At 51.1% G+C, this 21,303-nt stretch overlaps 1 protein-coding gene across 5 annotated transcripts in view; it reads left to right on the top strand.

Annotated features, from left to right (window-relative positions):
• Nucleotides 1-5,060: 5,060 nt before the first annotated feature.
• The window catches only part of ppp1r9ba (protein phosphatase 1, regulatory subunit 9Ba), a 55,965-nt gene continuing 39,722 nt past the window's right edge, over nt 5,061-21,303 (top strand). For 2 of the 5 annotated variants that reach the window (XM_088623258.1, XM_088623253.1), the window contains exons 1-2: nt 5,061-6,458; nt 8,310-9,880. In XM_088623258.1, coding sequence (XP_088479384.1) covers nt 8,363-9,880 — 1,518 coding nt within the window. In that variant the 5' untranslated portion in view covers nt 5,061-6,458; nt 8,310-8,362. The other 3 variants (XM_088623254.1, XM_088623255.1, XM_088623256.1) reach the window with 3 other exon arrangements.

The following is a 21,303-nucleotide window of genomic DNA, read 5'->3' as shown; positions in this document are numbered from 1 at the left end:
CTCGGCAATGCTTAGTTTCCTTGAGCTGCTGTGTTGTAAAACACGACCCCTCATCTTTTTCTGAAGTCTTTGTTTTGAGGGTCACCTAGAACCTTGGCTCTGTTCCTCTTAGGCTATAGAAATGGAGAGACTTGCACATGTTCACTTCAGTTACAGACACAGGGCTCTGTTACATTTGATCCCTTTTGGCACCTCACATGACTCTACTGTTGACCTCCAAACTGGTGTCATGCTTGGAGGATGCTCAAGGCTTGAATAGCCTCCTGCACAGTAAAGCCTGGTGTAAATCAGGGTGGGCTCCTTCATATCTCCCCCAATAGCCACTGTCGTTCCCTTGTGCACAGCGTGCTTTATATTAAAGCAAGTGGAGTTTATGACTGATTGAAATTCACCAGCAGCCATATCATCCTGCAACTCCCAGCTGGCAGCCCACTGGAGCTCAGCAGGTGTGAGCCTGGTCAGTACCTGGATGGGAGACCTCCTGGGGAAAACCTAAGGTTGCTGCTGGAGGAGGTGTTAGTGGGGCCAGCAGGGGGCGCTCACCCTGCAGTCTTTGTGGGTCCTCCTGCCCCAGTATAGTGATGGGGACACTATACTGTAAAAATGGTGCTATTCTTCTGATGAGACGTACAACCCAGGTCCTGACTCTCTGTGGTCATTAAAAATCCCAGGACGTTTCTCGAGAAGAGTAGGGGTGTTATCCTGGTGTCCTGGCCTAATTTCCCCCTGTCCTTTACCAGTCATGGTCTCCTAATAATCCCCATCACCAAACTGGCTTCATCACTCTGCTCTCCTCCCCACTGAGAGCTGGTGTGTGGGGAGTGTACTGGTGCATCATCAAGGTGGGGCTGCACACTGGTGGTGGTGGAGGGGATCCCCATTACCTGTAAAGCGCTTTGAGTGGAGTGTCCAGAAAAGTGATGTATGAGTGTAAGGAATTAATTATTAATTATTATTATTATGATCCCCTGGAGTTTGTGACTGGCATTTCTCTGTACACACAGACCCAGAATGACACCTAGTGGTCAGCGGAGAATATTGCCTGGATGAGTGTGCATGAAGGACATTTGTTTTTAACTTGCTCGATTGTAGCCCGATGTCATTCTCATCAGCAGTGAGGGACAGAAGAGAAGCTGTAATGTCCAGAGGCAGACCCACAGTGCTGCATCACAGACCGTCTCAGCCTGTTTCTCTGTCTCCTGGAGAGAGCCCCTCTCCCACACTGTGTGATCTGGAGTGACAGGCTCAGCTGTGAGAGACCATGTGTCCATCGCCAGACAGGCAGGCAGGCATTCTGCCTCAAGACTGGCTCTCTGCCCATCGCATCAGCCCTCCACAGGCTGTGAGGAGGGAGGCTGTGAGATCACCTCCTTCAAACGGTCTGCTTAAAGCTTGGAGAAATGGTATGTGTGCCAATACTAGTTCTGCAAAAAATTTGAAAACTTTCAACACCACAACTTAAGTAATTAGATCACAACAATAAATCTATTTCCTCCCAACATATTTCAGCATTTTAAGTGTTTTTAGTAATCTTGTCTGAGTATGAGGCCAACTTCCCTTGAAAGCCATGAAGGCCTGTCCCTAAACTCCACACGCCCTTTGGTAAAAGGTCCGCTGGGCTGAGAAATACCGAATAATCCCCAAGCACGTTTCAGCATCAGCCTTCTCTAGATACTCCAGTAGTGCAGGATCAGAAACAGTGTGATGGTTAACCTGCGTTTCAGTTAATGTTGTGACTGAACATTAGTAGGGCCAGTACTGACCCTTATCTGGGCAGGACTCTTACTGTACTGTAAATATCTGGAGTTAGATAATACCAGGCAGGCTGGCTGTGAGTCTGCTGTGTTGATGAGTGATGTGTACTCATGAGTGGTGTCTCCATTATGGGCTTCTTATTTTACAGTACATGCTGCCAATATAAGCTTGGACTTATACTGATCTGTTATACTGTTATACTGAGGACTACTGATCTGTTCAGGACTCGCTCTGTGACAACCTGTGGTGGGTGCATGAGGAGGCAAAGATGTTTTTTATAATAATAATTGCTTACACTTATATAGCATGTTTCTGGACACTCAAACTCAAAGCCCTGTACAGGTAATGGGGATCCCTTCCACCACCACCAGTGTGCAGCCCCACCTGGATGATGCCCCAGTACACTCCTCACACACCAGCTCTCAGTGGGGAGGAGAGCAGAGTGATGAGGCCAGTTCAGAGATGGGGATTATTAAGAGGCCATGATTGGTAAAGGACCTTTGGCCAGCACGCTGGGGTAACACCCCTACTCTTTTCGAGAAACGCCCTGGGATTTTTAATGTCCACAGAGAGTCAGGAGCTTGTTTTACATCTCATCTGAAGGACGGCACCATAGTTTTTCCCAGGAGGTCTCCCATCCAGATACTGACCAGGCTGCCAGCTGTGAGCCGCAGGGTGATATGGCTGCTGACCGTTTCTGTTGGCTGCCTTTAATTTGACTTAGTTGCCATATGCCATTTGGGGACCCCCTTTGCTATCTGGAGGGGGAGCATGCTTGCCCAACTGATGCCTGCACTATCATACTGTACATGCTCGTTAATTTAAAATCACGTAATGTCTTTTTTATATAAAAAAAAGCTTGTTGTGTAACCGGATAACCAGGAGAGTGGTGTTCATCAATGTCTTGTCCAGTTGCATAAGAACCTTCCCTGCCATCAGTGATGAGGCCTTTCTCATCAGTGGAATTAGACACAGATTAGAGGCACTCTGTGTTACATCTGCTAGGGGCAGGAAGAGAATGGGAGGTGGGTATAGCTTTAACCAGCTGTACAGCAACAGTGTGTGGCTCGGGCTGGACGGTATTTAAACTGCTAGAGCTCAGGGGCTTAACGGGTGGCCTGATGATCCCTTTGTTGTGTTCAACCATCAGTCGCAGCCTTTAACGAGAATGCGTTTGCGATGCACCCAAGCTCCGCTATTGACCTACGCAGAATATCTTTCTGGCCCCGGGGAGGACACGTGCACACTACACACAGAAGGCAGCCCGAGCCGAATTCAAACCCAGATGTTAGTGGGTGACGAGGTACAGTGTGTACGCCTCTGAGTGTGCACAGACGGAGCCCGTTTCCCTGTCTGGGAGGGAGCCAGGAGCTTCAAGCGCACCCCCAGCACCCGTGAACATCGCCCCGGTGCTGGTTCATGTCTCCAGCGGCCCGAGAATGTCCTCTGATAAAAGTCGTTGCGGTACAGCCAGCACGTTGAACTCGCTTCCCCCGGCATGCGAATACTCTCCGAAGCCCCCCTCAAAATAGGTCAGTGTGTCTCTCGGCCGTCAGGCACCGCTGTTTTCGACAGTAGGCCGGATGACAACTGCGGGAGCCGTCTGCTGCACCCGCGCAGTCTCCTACCAGATACAGCAAAACTGCTAGGCGGAAGAGAGACGCTTAAACTGTGTTCATTAAGACATCGCCTTGCGGGCTGGTGCAACTTGTCTATTCAAAATCCTGATATTGCATTTGAAAGAAAAGTCGCAACAGGACTCGGAAACGGGTAATAATGGCGCATAAAGCAAGGATTCATTCTCGGCAAAACGGGGTCGACCCGTGTGCACGCAAGCAGTTACACCGTGTCGCAGCGCGTCGGGGACTGAGCGGAAGGCCGGCAGCGGAGTTGCAGCGGGTGGATGTGGCCGTGGCGTGTTCCCTTCAAGAGTCCGGGTCATCGCAGTGGAGCTCACAGTGCTCAGCTCCTGCAAGGGTTAAAACGGCAGTTTCCACACAAAAAAAAGCGCAGAAGGCTACGCTCCGAGAAACGTGTGCTTATACACTTCCTTCTCCCCTCCTGGTGAGATTTCGGTGTCGCCTACACGATTCCGACACTGCAGATGGGCCTGCATTAAATTAAAGCGAGACCCCCAGCACCTCTGACACCTCTTGGTGCTGCACACAAGGAGCCGAGCACTGGGGAGATGCAGCTGGGTAGCTGAACAATCGTGATTGCGTTTTGTGCTCTCCTAGATGCTATTTATAAGACCATTTTAAACTCTGGAAACCCGAAATACCGTGTTTGCTGTATGTTGAGTTCGAAACGTTCTGCCCAGAGGTCGCATATCCAGTTCATTTTGACTGCACCCTACCACCTACAAGTACCTAAAGCCAAGCGGTGTAATGTTTGAATTTACCCCTGGCCCCGGAGTATCATAGGGTAATACAGGGTATTGAAGACGGCTAAGGTTTCACCCGTGTTCTAGGCCACGACTATCCGGTAATTTAACAATTACATCATTGTGTTCTATGACCAGAGTGGTTCTATAGAAGTAGCACTAATCCGTGTGGTTCTTGGAGCACAAATCAAGTGTGAAGCTATTCACGTCACTCAGGCAGAGTCTTCCTAAGATCCCACTTTGCTGCGGTGCTCCTGCGAATTAAACGGTTCTGCGACCTGCAATCGCTGCGGTCAGAGTGACGTTATTCTATAGATACTGTAGCTGTATTATTATACAGGCGATACCGACGCTTCTGTCGCCACACTGGTCTGCACAGCACGTCTGGAGACCTTCCCCCTGAGTCAGTCATCACAATGTGCATTTTGGTCTCTGCCCAGGACCTCTGTAGGCGCTTGTGAACCGAGGGGCCGATGCCAAGCGTCTTCCTGTGGACCACTTAAAGCGCGGACTAGCCCACAGTAGCCCACTGACGCGGACACGCGTGCGCCAGGTTTTGCTGTTAACAGTGGAATCGACCTGGATCGCTGTGCGATTTCGTACCGTGGCGTCTCTGGGAGAGGGCGGCCTAAGGACAAACCCCAGGCAGACCTGCTGGGGTTAGTTCTTGGGTGGACTGAGTGGAGTACCCACTCATTATCAGGAAGCCCCTTACTCTCATTAAGGGTCGCTGCTTCACGGAAACTATACGTTTCTCCGGGAAGAAAATCAACGACACCCCCACTCCCTTCCACCTTATTATGATCTCTCCTAACATCCTCCTTTTAACCACACTATTTTTTTGCACTGTTCCAAGAATTACCTTGCACTGTTTTTGTCCTGTTAAATTTTCTCTGCGGAATTTTGCACAGTTTTCGATTACTTGATTACATGTTTTTTATGTCATGTTATTACATGTTACTATTATTGCTATTGTGTAACTGTCTATTGTCTTATCTTCTGTCCTATTTATATACTGCACCTGAGTGACTCATGAGAAACACTTTTCATTATACTATGCACCTGTGTAAGTTTAATGACAATAAAGTTGAATTGAATTGAATTGAACACCGCAGAGGGCACAGGCGAACTCCAAACAGCCGTACCGTAACGGCCCGTACCGGAGTAGTCGCCGAACCCCCGCAACAACTCCGGGAAAGAGACCGAGCGAACTCCACACAGACAGGTGCCAGAGTTGGGGGAGGTCACGTGTCCTCGTGAGACCGTGCGCTTAACAGGCATAACCCGTCGAAACCTCAGTGATATTTCGATTTCTAGATCGTAACCAATGTTATATTCGGTGCGTTCTGAAACCGCAGCACATGTAAATATGTGTATTTGGAAATGGTCTTGTACTCACAACCGCGCTTACGGGGTTAGAATTTCTGAAAGCATTTAAATGAAGAGGTGGGTTACTACTTAACGTGTTAAAGGTCCGAAGCAGGACACACCCATTTCGCCCGCAAGGCCATCTCATTTTCTGCCAAGCTGCTAAAGGCGATGCTCTCTCTCACAGTCCGCTGTTCCATGACCCGCGGGGGCCTGGCCTCGCAGGAGGCGGAAAATCAGGATTAATAAGGGCAACCGAAGCGATTTGCGCTCCACCTGCAGGACAGACAGGGAGATGTTAAGAGCATTAAAATAAAGCGCCCAAAACTAGTAATATCGTGAATTTCTATTTGTATTATTGCAAAATGTATTCAGCGGATTCCTATTATATATATATATCACCTACCTTTTAAGTGAAATGTATTGCAAATGAAATATATTACACATTATATACAGAGCAGTTTATATTTTTTAGTTTAGTGCACGTAGTCCCTTATTAATCGTTTTCTCTGTATAACGCACACAGAGATGAGATGCGTAAGAACGTACAAACTGAACAGCAGCCCTTTCATGCCCGGACTACATGAATTGTATTAATTATGGACAATATATTGCGATTATTTCTTCAGAAGTGCGAAAGAGCCTCTTTTGTGGGTGTTTCAATTACGGGGGAGCCCCACAATGTCACCTTCGCTCGCTCGCATTGTGCCGAGAAAAAAAAAACAGGCATCGGCGACTTTCAGCGCGGAAGGGGTTAATGATCGTCGTGATGCCATATGTTCGCGGTGATGCAGTGAGAGAGGAGAGAGAGAGAGAGCAGGCAGGCAGGCAGGCGGTAGCGCCGAGATCTCGCTGGGGAATCAAACAGCAAAAACACAGCGTGGACACAATGGAGCGACCCGCAGCCGGACCCTAATGACGCGCGGGGACCCCGGTACTCACTGAAAACGAGGTAACGACTCAGGCCGAGGCGCGCAGTGGGCGCAGCCCGGCCGAAATCGCTTGGGGGGGGGGGGTTGTTTTCTCTTTGTGTTTTTTTTTAAAGGGGGGACTGTTATAATGGAAATTATAAGATGCAGGAAGCAACGTAGCAAAACCTAGGCATCAGCAAGCAGAACGCAGCAGAGGCCTACGACTTCCGCTGGGTCTTAAAGCGCAGCGACTCTAAGTAGGCCGTTGAGGAGGGACACGACAAGAGACCCCCAGTGCTTGTATGTTGGAAATTAATATACCGCCTGATTACTGTGCTCACGTCCTACGTTTGCGACGCATAAGATTGGCCCTGGCATGTTTAGGAGACCGGGTGCTTTTTCTGATGTCTTTGGATTTGGCAGTTCATGGTATGTGTCGGGGAGGATGTTTTTAAACCTAACAAAGCTGCAGAGGAGTGCTGTTACCGCGGCGGACTAAACGACGTGAATATCAGTGGGTTCGCTCTTCGCATAGTTGGAACCCGAAGGGGTGAGCTCCGTTGAGCGTGATTCTTTTGCAGGAGTACACAAGCGGGCATCGCTAGGTTAAGATCCGATGTACAAACAGGGAGACGTGCGAGTGTAACCGCGTGAAAAAAAAAATAATATGGACGAACCAAAGTATTCTGCTATTTTTCTCCCCCCCCAAGGACATTTAAGTCGTGATTTTTGAGGGCTCGCGGCTCACATTGTCCGCTTTTTCGTGTATCGTGTGCGGGACGTGGAGCCCCATGAACAAAATAACGGTAATAACATTTCCAGAAATCTTAGCAGAAAGCGCCTATTCACGAAACCGAAGCACTTCCGGGAACTACATTATAGATTAATTTATTCTAAAGGATTGTGTTATTGCCTTAAAAAGGAGGCGCTTTGAAGCACCCGTTAGGGCAAATGGCAATAATTACATTATTGCTTACATATGCACATTTGATTTCTGTCAGCTCTGTACGTCTTTACGGATCTTTATTGATGAAAGATACTAGTAAAAACAGGGACATTTGTGTTGAACAGGACGGAACTGCATAGGGATTAATAGATTGCGTTGCGTGGTACATCAGCCCGTTTTCTTTCCAAAAAAGCATGCCGTAAAAGATGTTTTTTGAGTGGGGGAGGCTTTCACAAAAGATTGTTGAAAATCCTCCGTATAAGTGACGTTGTGTTGTTTTTTTTTTGGAAACCGCTTCCTGTGCCGTAAAGCTCCAATCTCCCTATTGTGTTGGTTAATAACCCTGTCATCGATCGGACCCCCCCCCCCCCCAATAAAAATACGATGGAAAAATACCCCCCCACCACCACACGTGACCGGCGTTAAGACCCAGCGAGGGCCTTCCTCTTTGCAGCAGGAGCTTCTGCTGTAGCGGGAGGACCACAATCTGCACCAGAGCAGTTGAGAAAATTCAAGAGATCAAAATGATGTCATGTAAAGGGATTATACAGCAGCAATCCAGCGCCGGCAGAGAAATCCAGGGATCGCCGGTGCTCTAAACTGATTATTCGGCTTGCGCTTCAGCTCGGGGATCTGGCGATCGTGACACAGATGTTGAAATATGTACTTGCGCGCGTGTAGGTTACTTTTGGGGCCCCCCCTCCCTCCCCAATTGATCTGATTTTGGAACAGACACAGTGTGCCATCAGACCTCGCCCCCCCGCCTTTGCACATAACGTTAGATTTCTGCCGAAGATCGTAGCTTCATCAGCCTGATCTGTTTTTCTTTCTCCTCCTCCTCCTTCTACCCCCCCCCGCTTGTCGCCCGATTGCGCGTCGCCTGCGCCCCTGTCGCTCAACCCGCCTGCCGCCGATGGTGGATGCGCCTGCCGTGCGCTGCCGGCAGGGAGAAGCGGAGCTATGCCGTTACTGCCCGGGCTCGGAGACTCGTGATTCACCATGATGAAGACTGAATCCCCGTCCGCAGCGAGCGCCAGCAACACCAGCTCCACTCTGCGGAGCGCTTCCCCGCACCGAAACGCGTACGAGGCGGGGATCCAGGCGCTGAAGCAGGCCAGGGACGCCCTGAGCGGCGCTGCGAACGGGGATGAGGCGGCGGACTGCAAGTCCAAGCCCTCCTCCCGCGGCCGGAGGTACGGCTCCAACGTCCATCGCATCAAGAACATGTTCCTGCAGATGGGCTCCTCCGCGCCGGGGGAGGGCGAGGACCCGGCCAAGGAGCGGTCGGTGCGCCTGTCGCTGCCGCGGGCCAGCAGCCTGAACGAAAACGTGGACCACAGCGCGCTGCTCAAGCTGGGCGCCACCGTCTCGGAGCGGGTCAGCCGCTTCGACTCCAAGCCGGACGGGCAGCCGCGGCCGCCGCCCGGCTTCTCCAAGCTGCAGGAGACGCGCAAGATCTTCGAGCAGCGCCACCTGCAGGAGAAGCAGGCGGCCACCAACCGCATCCTGCTGAAGAAGGAGCGGGCGGCGGGCTTTCAGGACGGCCGGCTGGACGTGGTGGTCCGCTTCAACGGCAGCACCGAGTCGCTGGACAGCCTGGACGCCGGGGGCGCCGGGGAGGCCGTGTCCCCCACTGTCAGCCAGCTGAGCGCCGTCTTCGAGAAGGCCGACCTCCGCAACAACATGCACCGGCCGCCCACCTCGCCGCTGCCCACCCGCGGCGCCGCCGCCGCCGCCGCCTCCGCGCCCGGCAGGGTGGCGGCGCTCAACTCCAAGGTCATCGCCAAGCGGGCGCGCGTCTTCCCACCCCAGGAGGAGGAGGGCGGGGGGGCGGCGGCGGCCGGGCGGCTGAAGGACCAGGACGGGTCCGCGGGGGGCGGGGCCAAGCCGGCGGCCAGGAAGGAGGACACGCCCACTTCCGAGAGCGCTGGGGCCGGTGACCGGGCGGGCTCGGGTCCGGAGGAGCAGCAGAAGAGCCCGCCGGCGGAGCAGCAGCAGGGGAAGGGGGAGAGCCAGGAGGAGTTTGAGGGACCGGCGGGCGAAGCGGGGGTCACGCCCGGAGGTCACGAGGAGCCCGGTGCCCCCAACACCCCAGAAAGCAGGAGCAGGCTAGTCCAGGCGGAGGTGCACGCGTCCCTGGAAAACGGAGAGGCAGATCTGGAGGGAGAGCCCCCCAAGACGGGCGCTGGTCCCCCCGACGCCCCGGCTGGCCTCGAGAGGGCGGCGGAGGCGGAGAGGGGCAAGGCCGGAGAGGGCGAGTCCCCACAAGGGGAGGAGGAGGGAGGCGAGGAGTCCCGCAAGGAGGATTACTCGGAGGCCGACCTGGTGGACATCAGCGCCTACAGCGGGATCGGCGAGGACTCGGGCGGCAGCCAGCTGGACGAGGACGAGGAGGCGGAGGAGGAAGAGGAGGAGCCCTACGAGCCCGAGTCCAGCTGCTGCGAGATCCCCGGCCTGCCCCCCGAGGAGGAGCCGCCGCCCAGTCGCACGATCCGCTTCAGCACCGGGCCGATCAAGGTGAGCCGGGCCGGGCCGACCCGAGGGGGCGGGAGCGGGCTTTAACGAGCCAGCCGGACCTCGGGTGGGGGCTGCTGGGATTGCGAGGCCGGGGGTTTCCTGTACCCGGTTTGCGCAGAGCTGCAGAGCTGGTGCCTTGCGTTGTAGGGTGAGGGGTTAACATACCGATGCCCGTCGGGGAGGAGCGTCGGTGAACGCGATCTTCTTTTATCTCCCCGGGGGGGGGGCGGCTGGGCTCTGACCTTGAACGGGGCTTGGGTTTTGATGAGCTTCCGCTGGTTTTTCACGGCTGCGGTAACCGATGCCAAGAGTCGCAGCCAAAACAACGCCATTGACCGTCCCTCCGCAGGCCGGGGGTTTTGGGCTGATCCGTGCCAGAGCTTGTTTTTGGTCCCCGGTAGCCGTTTGTGAAAGCGGAGACCATCTCGCCCAGGGGCCCTGACTTTCTCGTTGTGTGTCGACGAGCTGAAGCACCTGCAAAAGCTGTGGTGCCTGTTGGCCGGTTCAGGTTCAGACCTCCCCACCTTTGGCAGCTGCGAGGGAAAAGGATGCGTGCTGTGAAAACAGATAAGCAGAGGGAAATTGTTACGGGAATGATCACTTTAAAATACGCAGCAAGGTACTTTTTGTCTTCTGCCTAGAGAGTATGTGACGGTGACAGCGTTTGTCTAAGGCTTGAACCCTTTCAAATTCTTATTTTCTGTTGTATAGCGTTCCAGACAACAGTGACCTCCTTAAGTCTGGACGTTTATTGGTGTTTGATAGGTTTTGTGCCATTTTTGGGGTCACCAAAAGGGAGGACTGAGGGATTAGAAATGGGGTGTTGGAATCGGCTGATTGCTCGCGGAGAAGGCCGGGGGTTTGACCTTGAGCAGTGTGGTCTGCCACCCCCTGTGTCAGTCACCCTGCTGTGTTGGGATTCAGATCGCAGGACTACAATTCCCATCAGCCACCTGGAGGGCAGCTGTGAGCCCTGAGCCGGGGGGTGGAGTGGGTGTGGGTCTGCTGGCCGAGACGCCAGATTTGATGTGCGAATGTGGTTCATGTTATCGATAATTAGTAGAGCTGGGCCATTATGGGCTTGTCAAAGCTTTGTTAGAAAACCTGCCTTTGGATCCTAGGACTACAAGTCTACAGTCTATAATGCGTGTCGCAGTGTACCAGTGACCCAGAGATCTGTCTTGCGTGCAGAGCTCTAGATGGAGACCTTGTGCTGACTTTATTGTTGAAAAAGCCATGAGAAATGATGGATGGATTTCTGAAAATTAAAAAACAAATGAAGAAGTGGAGATCTGAATTAATTGAAGAAAACAATATTTAGGAAACAATTTAGGAAAGTATTGAGCATATTTTTTGTCTCTCTAGGGTGTTTCGCATTTCAAATGTTCAGATTCCTATTGCCTTTGCTTTATATTGCCTTCTCCATGCCAGAAGATAGCGAAACTCTTTACCAGTCGGGATCTGCTTCACACACCACTCAAGCGGAGCCCCACTGGCCAGCAGATCAGGTGCAGGAGTTGGGCGTTACTTTACCACTTGAATTAAGGGGGAGCTTGTTGAGGCCCAGCGGGGAATTTAGCCAGGACACCATGGGTAACACCACTGCTCTAACAATAAGTGCCATGGCGTATGTAGTGGTCAAGTCTCATTCAAAGGATAGTCTTACCTATATTTCAGTACTGGACCATTGGTTTGGAAATCCTAATCCATAGAGAAGAGCACCACCTACTGGTCCACCAAGGTAGTTCACCACTTACAGCAGCACCCTGCTTGTCCTTAACAGTCTAGACTAGAATGACTTCTGCACGTCACCCAGGCAGGAGCTTGAAAAATGAAATCGGTCCCCTTCTCTGTGTGAAGCACTTTGAGATGAAAAATACTGTTGAAAAGCAAGGAATTGTTATAATAATGACCAGCTAACTGACTTACTGGCGTCTCAAACGAGAATTCCTCTTTTGCTACTCAGCCACGCTGGCCAAGTCAAGATTATGCCTTCAAGGGTTAAAGACTTAAGCAGTACATGCCGGGGATCAGTGACAGCTCATCTAATTGGTTTTAATCGTTGCATTTATGTGCCTGATTGAGTTGCGTGACTCTTTTGTTCCCCTGCAATGAGCCTAGCTTGGAAAATGGCCTTGCTGCAACTTAATACTCTTGATTTATTTATGAATTTACATATATTAATGCACAGAAAGCACCTTTACCCAATGCAGTGGAGAAAGGTTTTTTCCTACTTGCGCACTAAACGACTAATTTGCAACGTTTTACATTAAAGCAAGGAAAGATTTCATTGGGTGCTGCCATAAAACTAAGAAGTCTTCCCGTTTGGCTCTAATGGGTAGAAATATAAATTTATTCACTGTTGCGTGCATGTTGTAACACCGTACCATGAGATGCAGAGTGCAGTGAGCTGGCCTTGCTTGTTGCTGCTCTGGCCTGCTCTGTGAGGGGCTGATCCTTTAGGCCCATCGTTGAAAGCGTCTCTGCTCTGTTTCTCTAGCCTGTCACTGATCAGGCATGCTTGGGGTTCTTCAGCGACAAGTATCAGCTCCACCACACAGAGCGTGCCACAGATCCCTGCTCACTACAGAGTAATTGCATTTATATAGAACTTTTTATCCCACAGGGATCCCAAAAGTCGTTACGCACACAGTGGGAGGGGAACCACTTTCTGCTGTACTGACGTGCAGTCCCCACCTTGGTGACACAAGCCAGCCTTTCTGCACCCAAAGCCCCACTGAAGTGAGAAACTGCTTCACTGCTTCACTGACTGAATGAGGACAGAGCTTTAGGGAGGCCAGGGAGAAAGGTAGCCAGGACAACACCTATGCTTCTCAAATGACCAGTGCCACCGTTGTGGCCCGTGATGTCTGTAATGACCCAGTTGTCAAGACTTCGGTTTAATGTCTCATGTGAAGGACCTGCACCTTCTACAGCACATTGGTTCAGGTCCAGAGGGAACAGCGCCACCTAGCAGTTCACCACAGCAGTTTGGTTTTCCTTTGTCCTATTCCAAACTAAGAGCGCAGCTGCCTAATTGCATGAACTGCGAGCTGTCCCTTTCCTGATGATACTATGATGGACGTTTTGTATTTTGAAATGGAACCTAAAGTGCTACAGACCCTCCAGTTATCCTGTAAATTGGTCTAGATCAATGCAAAACAATTATAGGAGCAGGCTAAGTTTTCTGTCATTCAATATGCTAGATGGAATATTTTTTACTCCCTGTCTGTTGTTGTGTTGTGCTCTGCTTCATTTTTTCTATTAGAATTAACCTCGGCCTTGCTCAGCCTTTAGGTCTGTCATTCATGCTGCTCGGATTCTCTAGAACAGTACCGAGATTCCCCTTTCAGAATGACTTGGGTGTGCTGCATGCGCTCAGTCTCAGCTTTGAGAAAAAGGAGCCCAACACAAAGATGTTGACAAGCAGGTTAAAAATTGCATCGCTTTAAAAAAAAAAACAGGCTGCACAAAGCAAATCATTGGCTTTCTAGGAAAACAGTAGTAGCTCTTTTGATATACTGTCTGGATTTGTCACAAGGTCTGCTGCTGCCAGGCTTTGTGTTACAGTACCTTCAAGACTAATGAAGCCATACATGGCCTGGCTTTAGACATCCAGAGAATTCATTGAGAAAAGAACAGATTTTCAGATTTTGTCACAGCCTCATTACTTTAATCAGATACTTGAGATGAAGCTTAATGTTGCATTGATATGATCGGTGCCCTTGACAGAGTTGAATCCATCCCAGTTCTGAGCTCAGTCCCAGTCCTAATCTAAACGTGGAGCAGAAGAGGAGAAAATGAGGCACACTCTTCCCCCGCGACCTCGTGGCGGGGACCTACAGAAAGGTCGCAGATTGTAATTTATGTGGGGGTTTTGCAATTTGGTCTTGCCCTTTCCTGAAACTGAAACCGAGGGGGTAGTTTTCGGATGTGACCAGCGTTGGAACCCGAGTGACCTGCTGGCCAGAGGGATATGAGCTGGCCCGGACTGTCTGCGCCCTTCGCTCTGCTCTGCACCTTTCGCGATTACAGGCACTGACGCTCTCCCTGCTTCAGCTGAAGACTGCAGGACCCCACTACCACCTCTTCCAGCAGCAACCTTAGTCAGTACCAGGTCTCCCATCCAGGTACTGACCAGGCTCACACCTGCTGAGCTTCAGTGTGGCTGCCAGTTGTGAGTTGCAGACTGATATGGCTGCTGGCTGTTTTTAATTGCTTACACTTATATAGCGCTTTTCTGGACCCTCCAGTGTCCCCAGACGCGGATACAGTCTTGTAGCTGAGACCGAAGGCATTGGAGCGCGCTGCTCTGCTGTGCTGTGCTGATGCTGCAGAAACAAGGAGCACTTAGTGTGTGACCCTGTTATTAAGCACTTTCCTGTGCCAGACAGCCCCTGGCAGGTTGCCTCGCGATATCAGGGAGGAAATGGTGCAGAAAGAGGGTGCGGACTCAGCCCCAGCAGGATGTACCCGAGTTCCCTTTTGGAGAGCATGTGGGAGCATGTGGCTGTAGACATACCGAGACATCTGTTTGTTACACAACAGGCGGGAGTCTGCAGACACTCCTGTCACCTCCGGGTTTCTGCGCAGGCAGGAGCTGCTGTGCTTCGGGATCTGCACGGCTCTGGACTCCGGGGGGCCTGGCTGCAGCCGGCACGCCCCCGGCTGGCCGGGACCTGCAACTCCACCTCCCGGTTTGCAGCAATGTTTTATAGTTGGTTTGGGTCCAGCGTACAGCAGCTCTCCAGCTTGGCTCCCCTGCCTTGCTTTGCTTTACAGCTTTTCTTATGTGTTGGATCACTTTTGGGATCCGAACGTTTTTACCACAGTCAATTTGCAGAGTATTCTGCTTTGCTCGGGTTTTCTCCTCTTGGGAATATCGTGATATTGACCATGATATTGTCCTAATTTGCAGGAAAGCATTTACAGGAACACCTGTATTGTGGGAAAACATGGCCAGATGTTCTGTATCTGTCTTGCCTATACCGTCCGCAGGAATGTGTGAAGTTTTCATTGCAGATTTGCAGACAAACCCCCTTGCGCTGAAAACACTGTGGATAACTCCCTCAGTCGGAAAGTGGGTCCCGTTCGTGGCAGCGGAGTGCCTGGACTTCAGAACGGAATAACGTCACTTCTGTCACTCGCTTAGAGTGCTGAGCCCTCTTATAGCTAAAAAAAAAAGGTTTAATGGCTCTCCGTGAAGGCACTCATTTGTCAGGTCCTGCTTTTGAGGATGAGAGTCTTCCCAAACGAACTGGCAGGTGTAGAACGATGCTTGACATCGATATCTGCCGGGTATTTCAGCGGCGTTTGACTCTGGAGCTGGGAATCAGTGCAGGGAGGAGATCTGCTGTTCCCCATCGTGAAGCGGAATTTATGGGGCGCGATTAACCTTCTTGGCCGTGCGGGTAGCGGAGGAATGGAGGCGTCGTCACTGAGAATGACGGTTAATTAATCTGTCAGCTCAATTCACTGGGCGGCGTGCACAATGCAAGGCTTTAACAGCAGCGCGGCGTGTTCCAGGTGTGGTCTGGGTGTGGGCTGCTGCTCCAGTGGAGCTACACCTAGTGCAGCTGCTTGCTCGCTGTGTCTGCACACAGCACCTCCTGTAGAGAGCAGAGATCTGTGGGATTGCTGTGTCATGCACATCTAGCTAACCGAGCTGAGGATCTTAGCCGGCCATATCTCGAAAGAGTCCGGGGTAATTGTGATTGTGGGAGTCTGTGTAGCCTGTTCATAAGTAGACGATGTGCCTTTTGTACAAAGCAGCACCTCCTGTTCTCAGTTTTAAATGCACTTTGACTTTCTCTGCTGAACAGCTTGCATGCTGCTAGCCACACTCCAATGCTTTGGAACTTCAATACTTCATCTCTGCATAATCAGGGGTTTGTCAAAGTATGACGGTGAACGGTGAATGCCACTAGTGATTTTGCAGATATATCAGGGGTAATTTCCAGACAGCAATGATCACAGACAAACCGAGAATTCGGGGTTTGTCAGCTGCAAAACATAGTCCTGTGTATATCGGAGCTGATCACGTTCATGCATACGAAACGTTCTCAAATGGCGCAGCCATTTCTAATCAGTAACTTGAATATTGTTGCACAAACAATAAAAACGTTGCCTCTGCTTTTATAAAAACAGATTACATGATGCAGTGATAGACGGAGGGTAGGGAGACACACCTTCACATTAACATTGTGTGGAGAGGAATTCGCCAACTGTGGGGATTTAAAAGTTGTGACCTCACAATCAGTATTAAAGACGTGCCTCGTTAGAAGTCTTAAATTAAGCTAAGGTAAGAATTAAGAGCTCCACAGAGATCCAGGCGCTTTCTGAATGCGAAATTGCATAAGTGCCCTTCGAGATTATGACACTTCACTGTCCTCTCCGCAAAGCATTTCCAAATTGACGGTATGCTAATGGATTGTCTGTGGTATGGAATAAGCATAAATTTATGTCGCAGGTCCTCAAGTGGAGTGCAGGTGAAGAGGAAATGTTTACAATTCGAAGTTTCAAACCGCAGTCTCCGAAAAAAAAAAGTCTCCAAAGTGATTTTGAATGCTTTTCCTGGAAATATTAAATGTATGGACTCATTTTCAGCCACACTGTTCGACCATCTTTCAGTTCAGCTTTGTGTAGCTGCACATGCCATACGATACAGTGGACAGGAGTACATTTCCTTTCTTCCCCAAGCCATTGGGACTCTCCCTTTTTTTCTTTTTTAAAAATGCATGATTTAATGAGGAATATAATGTTAAGGGGGCAGAAATCCGGTGTACTCCTCTCGGGCACAAAATCCCCGTTATGCTCTCAGGGCGGTTTCAATAGCTCTTTTTAAATTCTCAACGGCTTAAGACCAAGGGAAGAGGTTAAACTGATTCAGTTAAGCAGTTAATTAGTTCAATTATGCAATTAGGAGCTTAGGTGGCTGAGATCAGGCAGATGCTGTGGACCTGAAGAGCTGTAGATGGGCTGACTGCCCTCGTGTTGGTTCATTAGGCAGTTTGAAAGAGTTTTGTTTCCTGGTGCAGTTCTGCATCATGTACTGGCGTCCCTGTGTGATGGACGCAGCTCTCCCTGCCTGGCTTCGATCCTGCGGGCTCCTAGTGCTTACAGCTGCCCCCCGCACAATGTAACTCCCCTGGGCCGACAGACCGGGACCCCCCTGCAGCGGCGGACCGCATGTGTAGAGTTCAGAGTGGGGGTGACGTTGAGCCCTCTTACGCCTAGACAAACGGCCTACTTGTTAACCCTCAGCACTGTCTCCGAGCCCGATCTGGAGTCAGTTCACGGTATCTCCGATGGGGACAGGAGAGGCTCCTGACGGGGCAGGACTGCTCATCGAGGGGGCGGAGTCTTCTTCCCTCAAGAGCCCGGCTCGCAGCCCCAAACCGTTTCTCTTTTCTTTTTGATCTCCATGGCAAAGACGCGCTGACCTGGGCTTGTGCCCGGCCTCTTTTGGCTTGTGAGTGACCCCGGGTTGCCAAGTGAGTTCAAATGAATAAAAGCCCCATGGCTGCCCCAGATTAATCAGGAAGTGAGCATTCCTTGACTTCACAACCTTGTTGTAGCAGGACTGTGCTATGAAGCAACTTGAAGCAAAGGCTGGTTTAGCTGACAAGGCCTTGCCTGCTGGTGATAGGTGGTCCTAAACTGTGTTTTCGGCGTTTTCATACGGGCTCTCTCTGTCTTGAAGCATTTTGCCAATAATAGCTTCTATAAGATGTTTGCTTTTAGGGGTTTTATTAACCTTATGCACTAAATCTGTCCCCCCCCCACACTCCTTAACAAATTCACCCCAAGAAAATCTTTCTTCACACCCTTATGTAGTTGCGTCCTACCCGGCAGGTGGTGAATCGGTCTCAGAGTTCCCTCCTGTCGTTTCCTAGTGTTGTTCTGACACTTCCTCCCCTTCTCTCGTTCTCAGAGTTCATTTTATTGCTGTGTATTTCCAGGGCAAGCACAGGTGCAGAGCTGAAGTGTTATACATCTGTAATGATGCGAATAGCCTGCCTGGAGAGGAAAATATTTACCGTACTGCATATTTAATACCAAAGCTTTTGTGCCTAAAAACGCATCACAGAATTAAAGAGCAGGAAATTTGGCTGAATTTGAAATTTTATTGATTTAAAGCCTGTATTGAAAGAGAGTAGACCAGTTCCTTTCAGAACTCGGAAAGCGTCTCATGCCAAGTGTGCCTCTGTGCAGTACGTGTAAGAAGCTGGTGTTCCCTTTATTGACTCGTGCTGTCATCTGCCTGGACCGTTGAGACGCTGCAGGATGTGATGGAGTGTGTTAGTGGCTGCATTGTCCTTTGGGACTTTCTTGGCATCCAGATTTCTCCTCGAATCTGGCCTGGATCCTGGGCCTATTTTTAACCCGCCTCTGACATGACAGTGATGTATTAAGGGCTGCAGAGCTCACAGGTGGGTTGCCTAAAAAAAAACACATCCGAAACGTTTGATCTGGGTTTTTAATTGTGTGCCTGAAAAGGAATTGGCATTTTCTTTTTTTTTTTGTCTCCCTTATTTGGAATGCCCATATGAACTTTGTTCAGCTCCCAGCGCCATTTGGTTGAGACTGCAGGTCTGAGGGTAGATGGGTTTCCTCAGATCGCGCAACTTACCTGCCCCACACCCCCTCGATTTCGAAATGCTTTTTTCCAAATACCGTTGCGTTGCTTTGGCGTGATGAGGTGCCGCAGCCGGTGGCTCATTCTCATCTCCCCCCGATCTTCCCGGTGTCTTTAGCCACCTCCTCGTAGCTCGGGCCTCCCCACGAGGAAGCCTGAAGCCGTTCGGCACTCCTCTTTACTGCTCTCTGACGGGCGAGCCTGCCGCGATTGTGACCGCGCCAAGGCCACTACATCACGACAGCCTGTCCTGAAAGAGAATAGCGCGCAATCTCTCAGCGACCGGGAGAGTCAGAGACTGCAGTGGACTGTAATTAACTGAACGGGTTTCCTGAGGTGAGCTGAGCGCCGCTGGCAGACTTGTGATCTTCTCCGCACAAGGGCCATGACCCTGGCTGCCCCCCCACCCAGACCTGCGGCTCTTCTGGGAGTGTTCTTGGACAGCTAGCAGTGGGAGGGTGCTTTGTGTTGGGGCTGGGGGGGGTTACTCCCATTTCCTTTTTGGGAAACAAATATTTCTTCCCGTTTTCTTTTTCCGAATTTAACCCTTTTAAGGAGCTCCTTTCACGTGACCAGGGACACAACCCCCTCCCTCCCCCACACACACCCTTCAGAGAGAGGGAATTTTTACACTGGCCATGAGCGTCATCCCTCAGGAAGAAAAAAAAAAACCCTCTCGTGCACATGGTCACGACGATGCCGGCGCGAAAACCCTCTGACGGCGCTGTGGGCTCGGGAGCGCGGTGTTGGAGCTCGCGGACGGCCGCCTTCGGGCGTTCTTCACAAAAGTCAGCCCTCCGGCCGCCGGGTTTGTGCGCAGGGGCCGAGGGGGACGCCCGCTTTGTAGAGCGATGGGGCCGGGGGCGAGACGAGCCGTAGCCCGGCCCTGAGCGCAGCCGGGCACGTCTTCCCAGCAGGCCCCTTTGCAGCGGCTGCACCCCTGTCGCCCACAGCGAGGCTCAGCTTCCTGTGCGCGAGAGGGGACAGAAACACCAGCGTCTTCGCCCCCGTCTCGGCCTCGCAGGTGGTCCCGTGTGGTCTGAAGCAGGAGGGGGCGGCTGAGTGTGAGTGTGACTGAGTGTGACTGAGTGTGACTGAGTGTGACTGAGTGTGAGTGTGTGTGACTGAGTGTGACTTGAGTGTGTGTGTGACTTGAGTGTGTGTGTGACTGAGTGTGACTTGAGTGTGTGTGTGACTTGAGTGTGTGTGTGACTTGAGTGTGTGTGTGACTGAGTGTGACTGAGTGTGTGTGTGACTGAGTGTGTGACTGAGTGTGACTGAGTGTGTGTGTGACTGAGTGTGACTGAGTGTGTGTGTGACTGAATGTGTGTGTGACTGAGTGTGTGTGTGACTGAGTGTGTGACTGAGTGTGTGACTGAGTGTGTGTGTGACTGAGTGTGAGTGTGACTGAGTGTGACTGAGTGTGTGTGACTGAGTGTGTGTGTGACTGAGTGAGTTGAGTGTGACTGAGTGCATGTGCGAGTGTGAGTGTGAGTACGAGCTGTCGAGAGCAGAGCCCTCACTGCCTCACGGGGCCTGGCAGTGTGTGTGTGTGTGTCTGTGTGTGTGTGAGCTGTCGAGAGCAGAGGCCTCACTCCCTCACGGGGCCTGGCAGTGTGTGTGTGTGTGTGTGTGAGTGTGTGAGCTGTCGAGAGCAGAGGCCTCACTCCCTCACGGGGCCTGGCAGTGTGTGTGTTTTCAGGAGCCCGAATGCAAGGGACCCCAGTTCGTGTGCAACATGAGAAGCCCGGCCCTTTCTCTTTCCTGTCCAGTGGCTTGGAGACAGGAAGTGGAGGAGATGGCTCCTAACACCCAAGGACCTATAAGAGCAGATCAGATAGGAATGGCTGTAACTTCAGTAAAGGTTGGAACATCATGTTCCTCGTGTCTGTGTGCCAACAGAGGAGAGGGGTAACCCATCACAGAATCTGTGCTGTGTTGTTTCTTGTTTAAATTTCCCGATCTAGTGTTTTGAAAGACACGTTTCCCTTCCTCTGAAAAAACAGGACAAGTCTTGCCCTGGGTAAAACCTTTCGGTGCTGATTTGGTTACATTTGTCAGTCAGATTCCGGTATTCCTCGCTGTCCGACAGCTGTTTGCCCCGCGCAGGGATTTGTCTTCGGTTGTCTCGCCTTTTGAAGTCGTGTTCAGCGTCTTCCCGCTGGGCGGAAGGGTCAAACGGACGCTTACAGCGGCGGACGTCCCAGAGGCCTTCTGTGGTCAAGCTACAGGTTCTGCTTTCGGGTCAGCTTCGCTTCTCCTTTCGAGCTGTTGTCCTTCATATTTAAAAAAAAAAAAGATTTCCAGCACACCGAGAGTCCTTGGAACCTTTAAAAGTGATTTCTGTCAGCGTATTTTAAGGTTCCCTTGAGGCACAGAGGAGGAGATAGTAGGAGGTCACGTAATAAATAGACTGTGAAAATAAGCCGGAAGTAAGAAATACCTACACACACAGACGGATACTTCCTACACCAACAGCAGTACATCCTGTAAGTGTGAACTCAGCTAAAGGCACAATCCGCTTCTCCAACACTTACTGAGGAAAAAAGTTGAAAAAGAAAGCTTTGAAAAATGAGTCTCTTCTGCATCTTTGCCTCCTATCCCAGTCTTTGCCAGCACGGTCACTTGTAGTTTTTCTTTCAGACTTAAAGCCAGGTTCGTTTTTTTTTCTCTCCAGCAGATTTAACAGGACACCGCGATCGTGGGGCCCTGGTTGCTGTTTTTTCGCACGTACACACCCCTGCCACCATCGCACTCTTCGGACTGCACGAACCATTCGAGATGT

Source organism: Lepisosteus platostomus, chromosome 28 (assembly GCF_059453375.1).
Source record: "Lepisosteus platostomus isolate fLepPlt1 chromosome 28, fLepPlt1.hap1, whole genome shotgun sequence".
Classification (NCBI taxonomy): Eukaryota; Metazoa; Chordata; class Actinopteri; order Semionotiformes; family Lepisosteidae; genus Lepisosteus; species Lepisosteus platostomus.
This window is presented reverse-complemented; position numbering and strand designations above follow the sequence as displayed.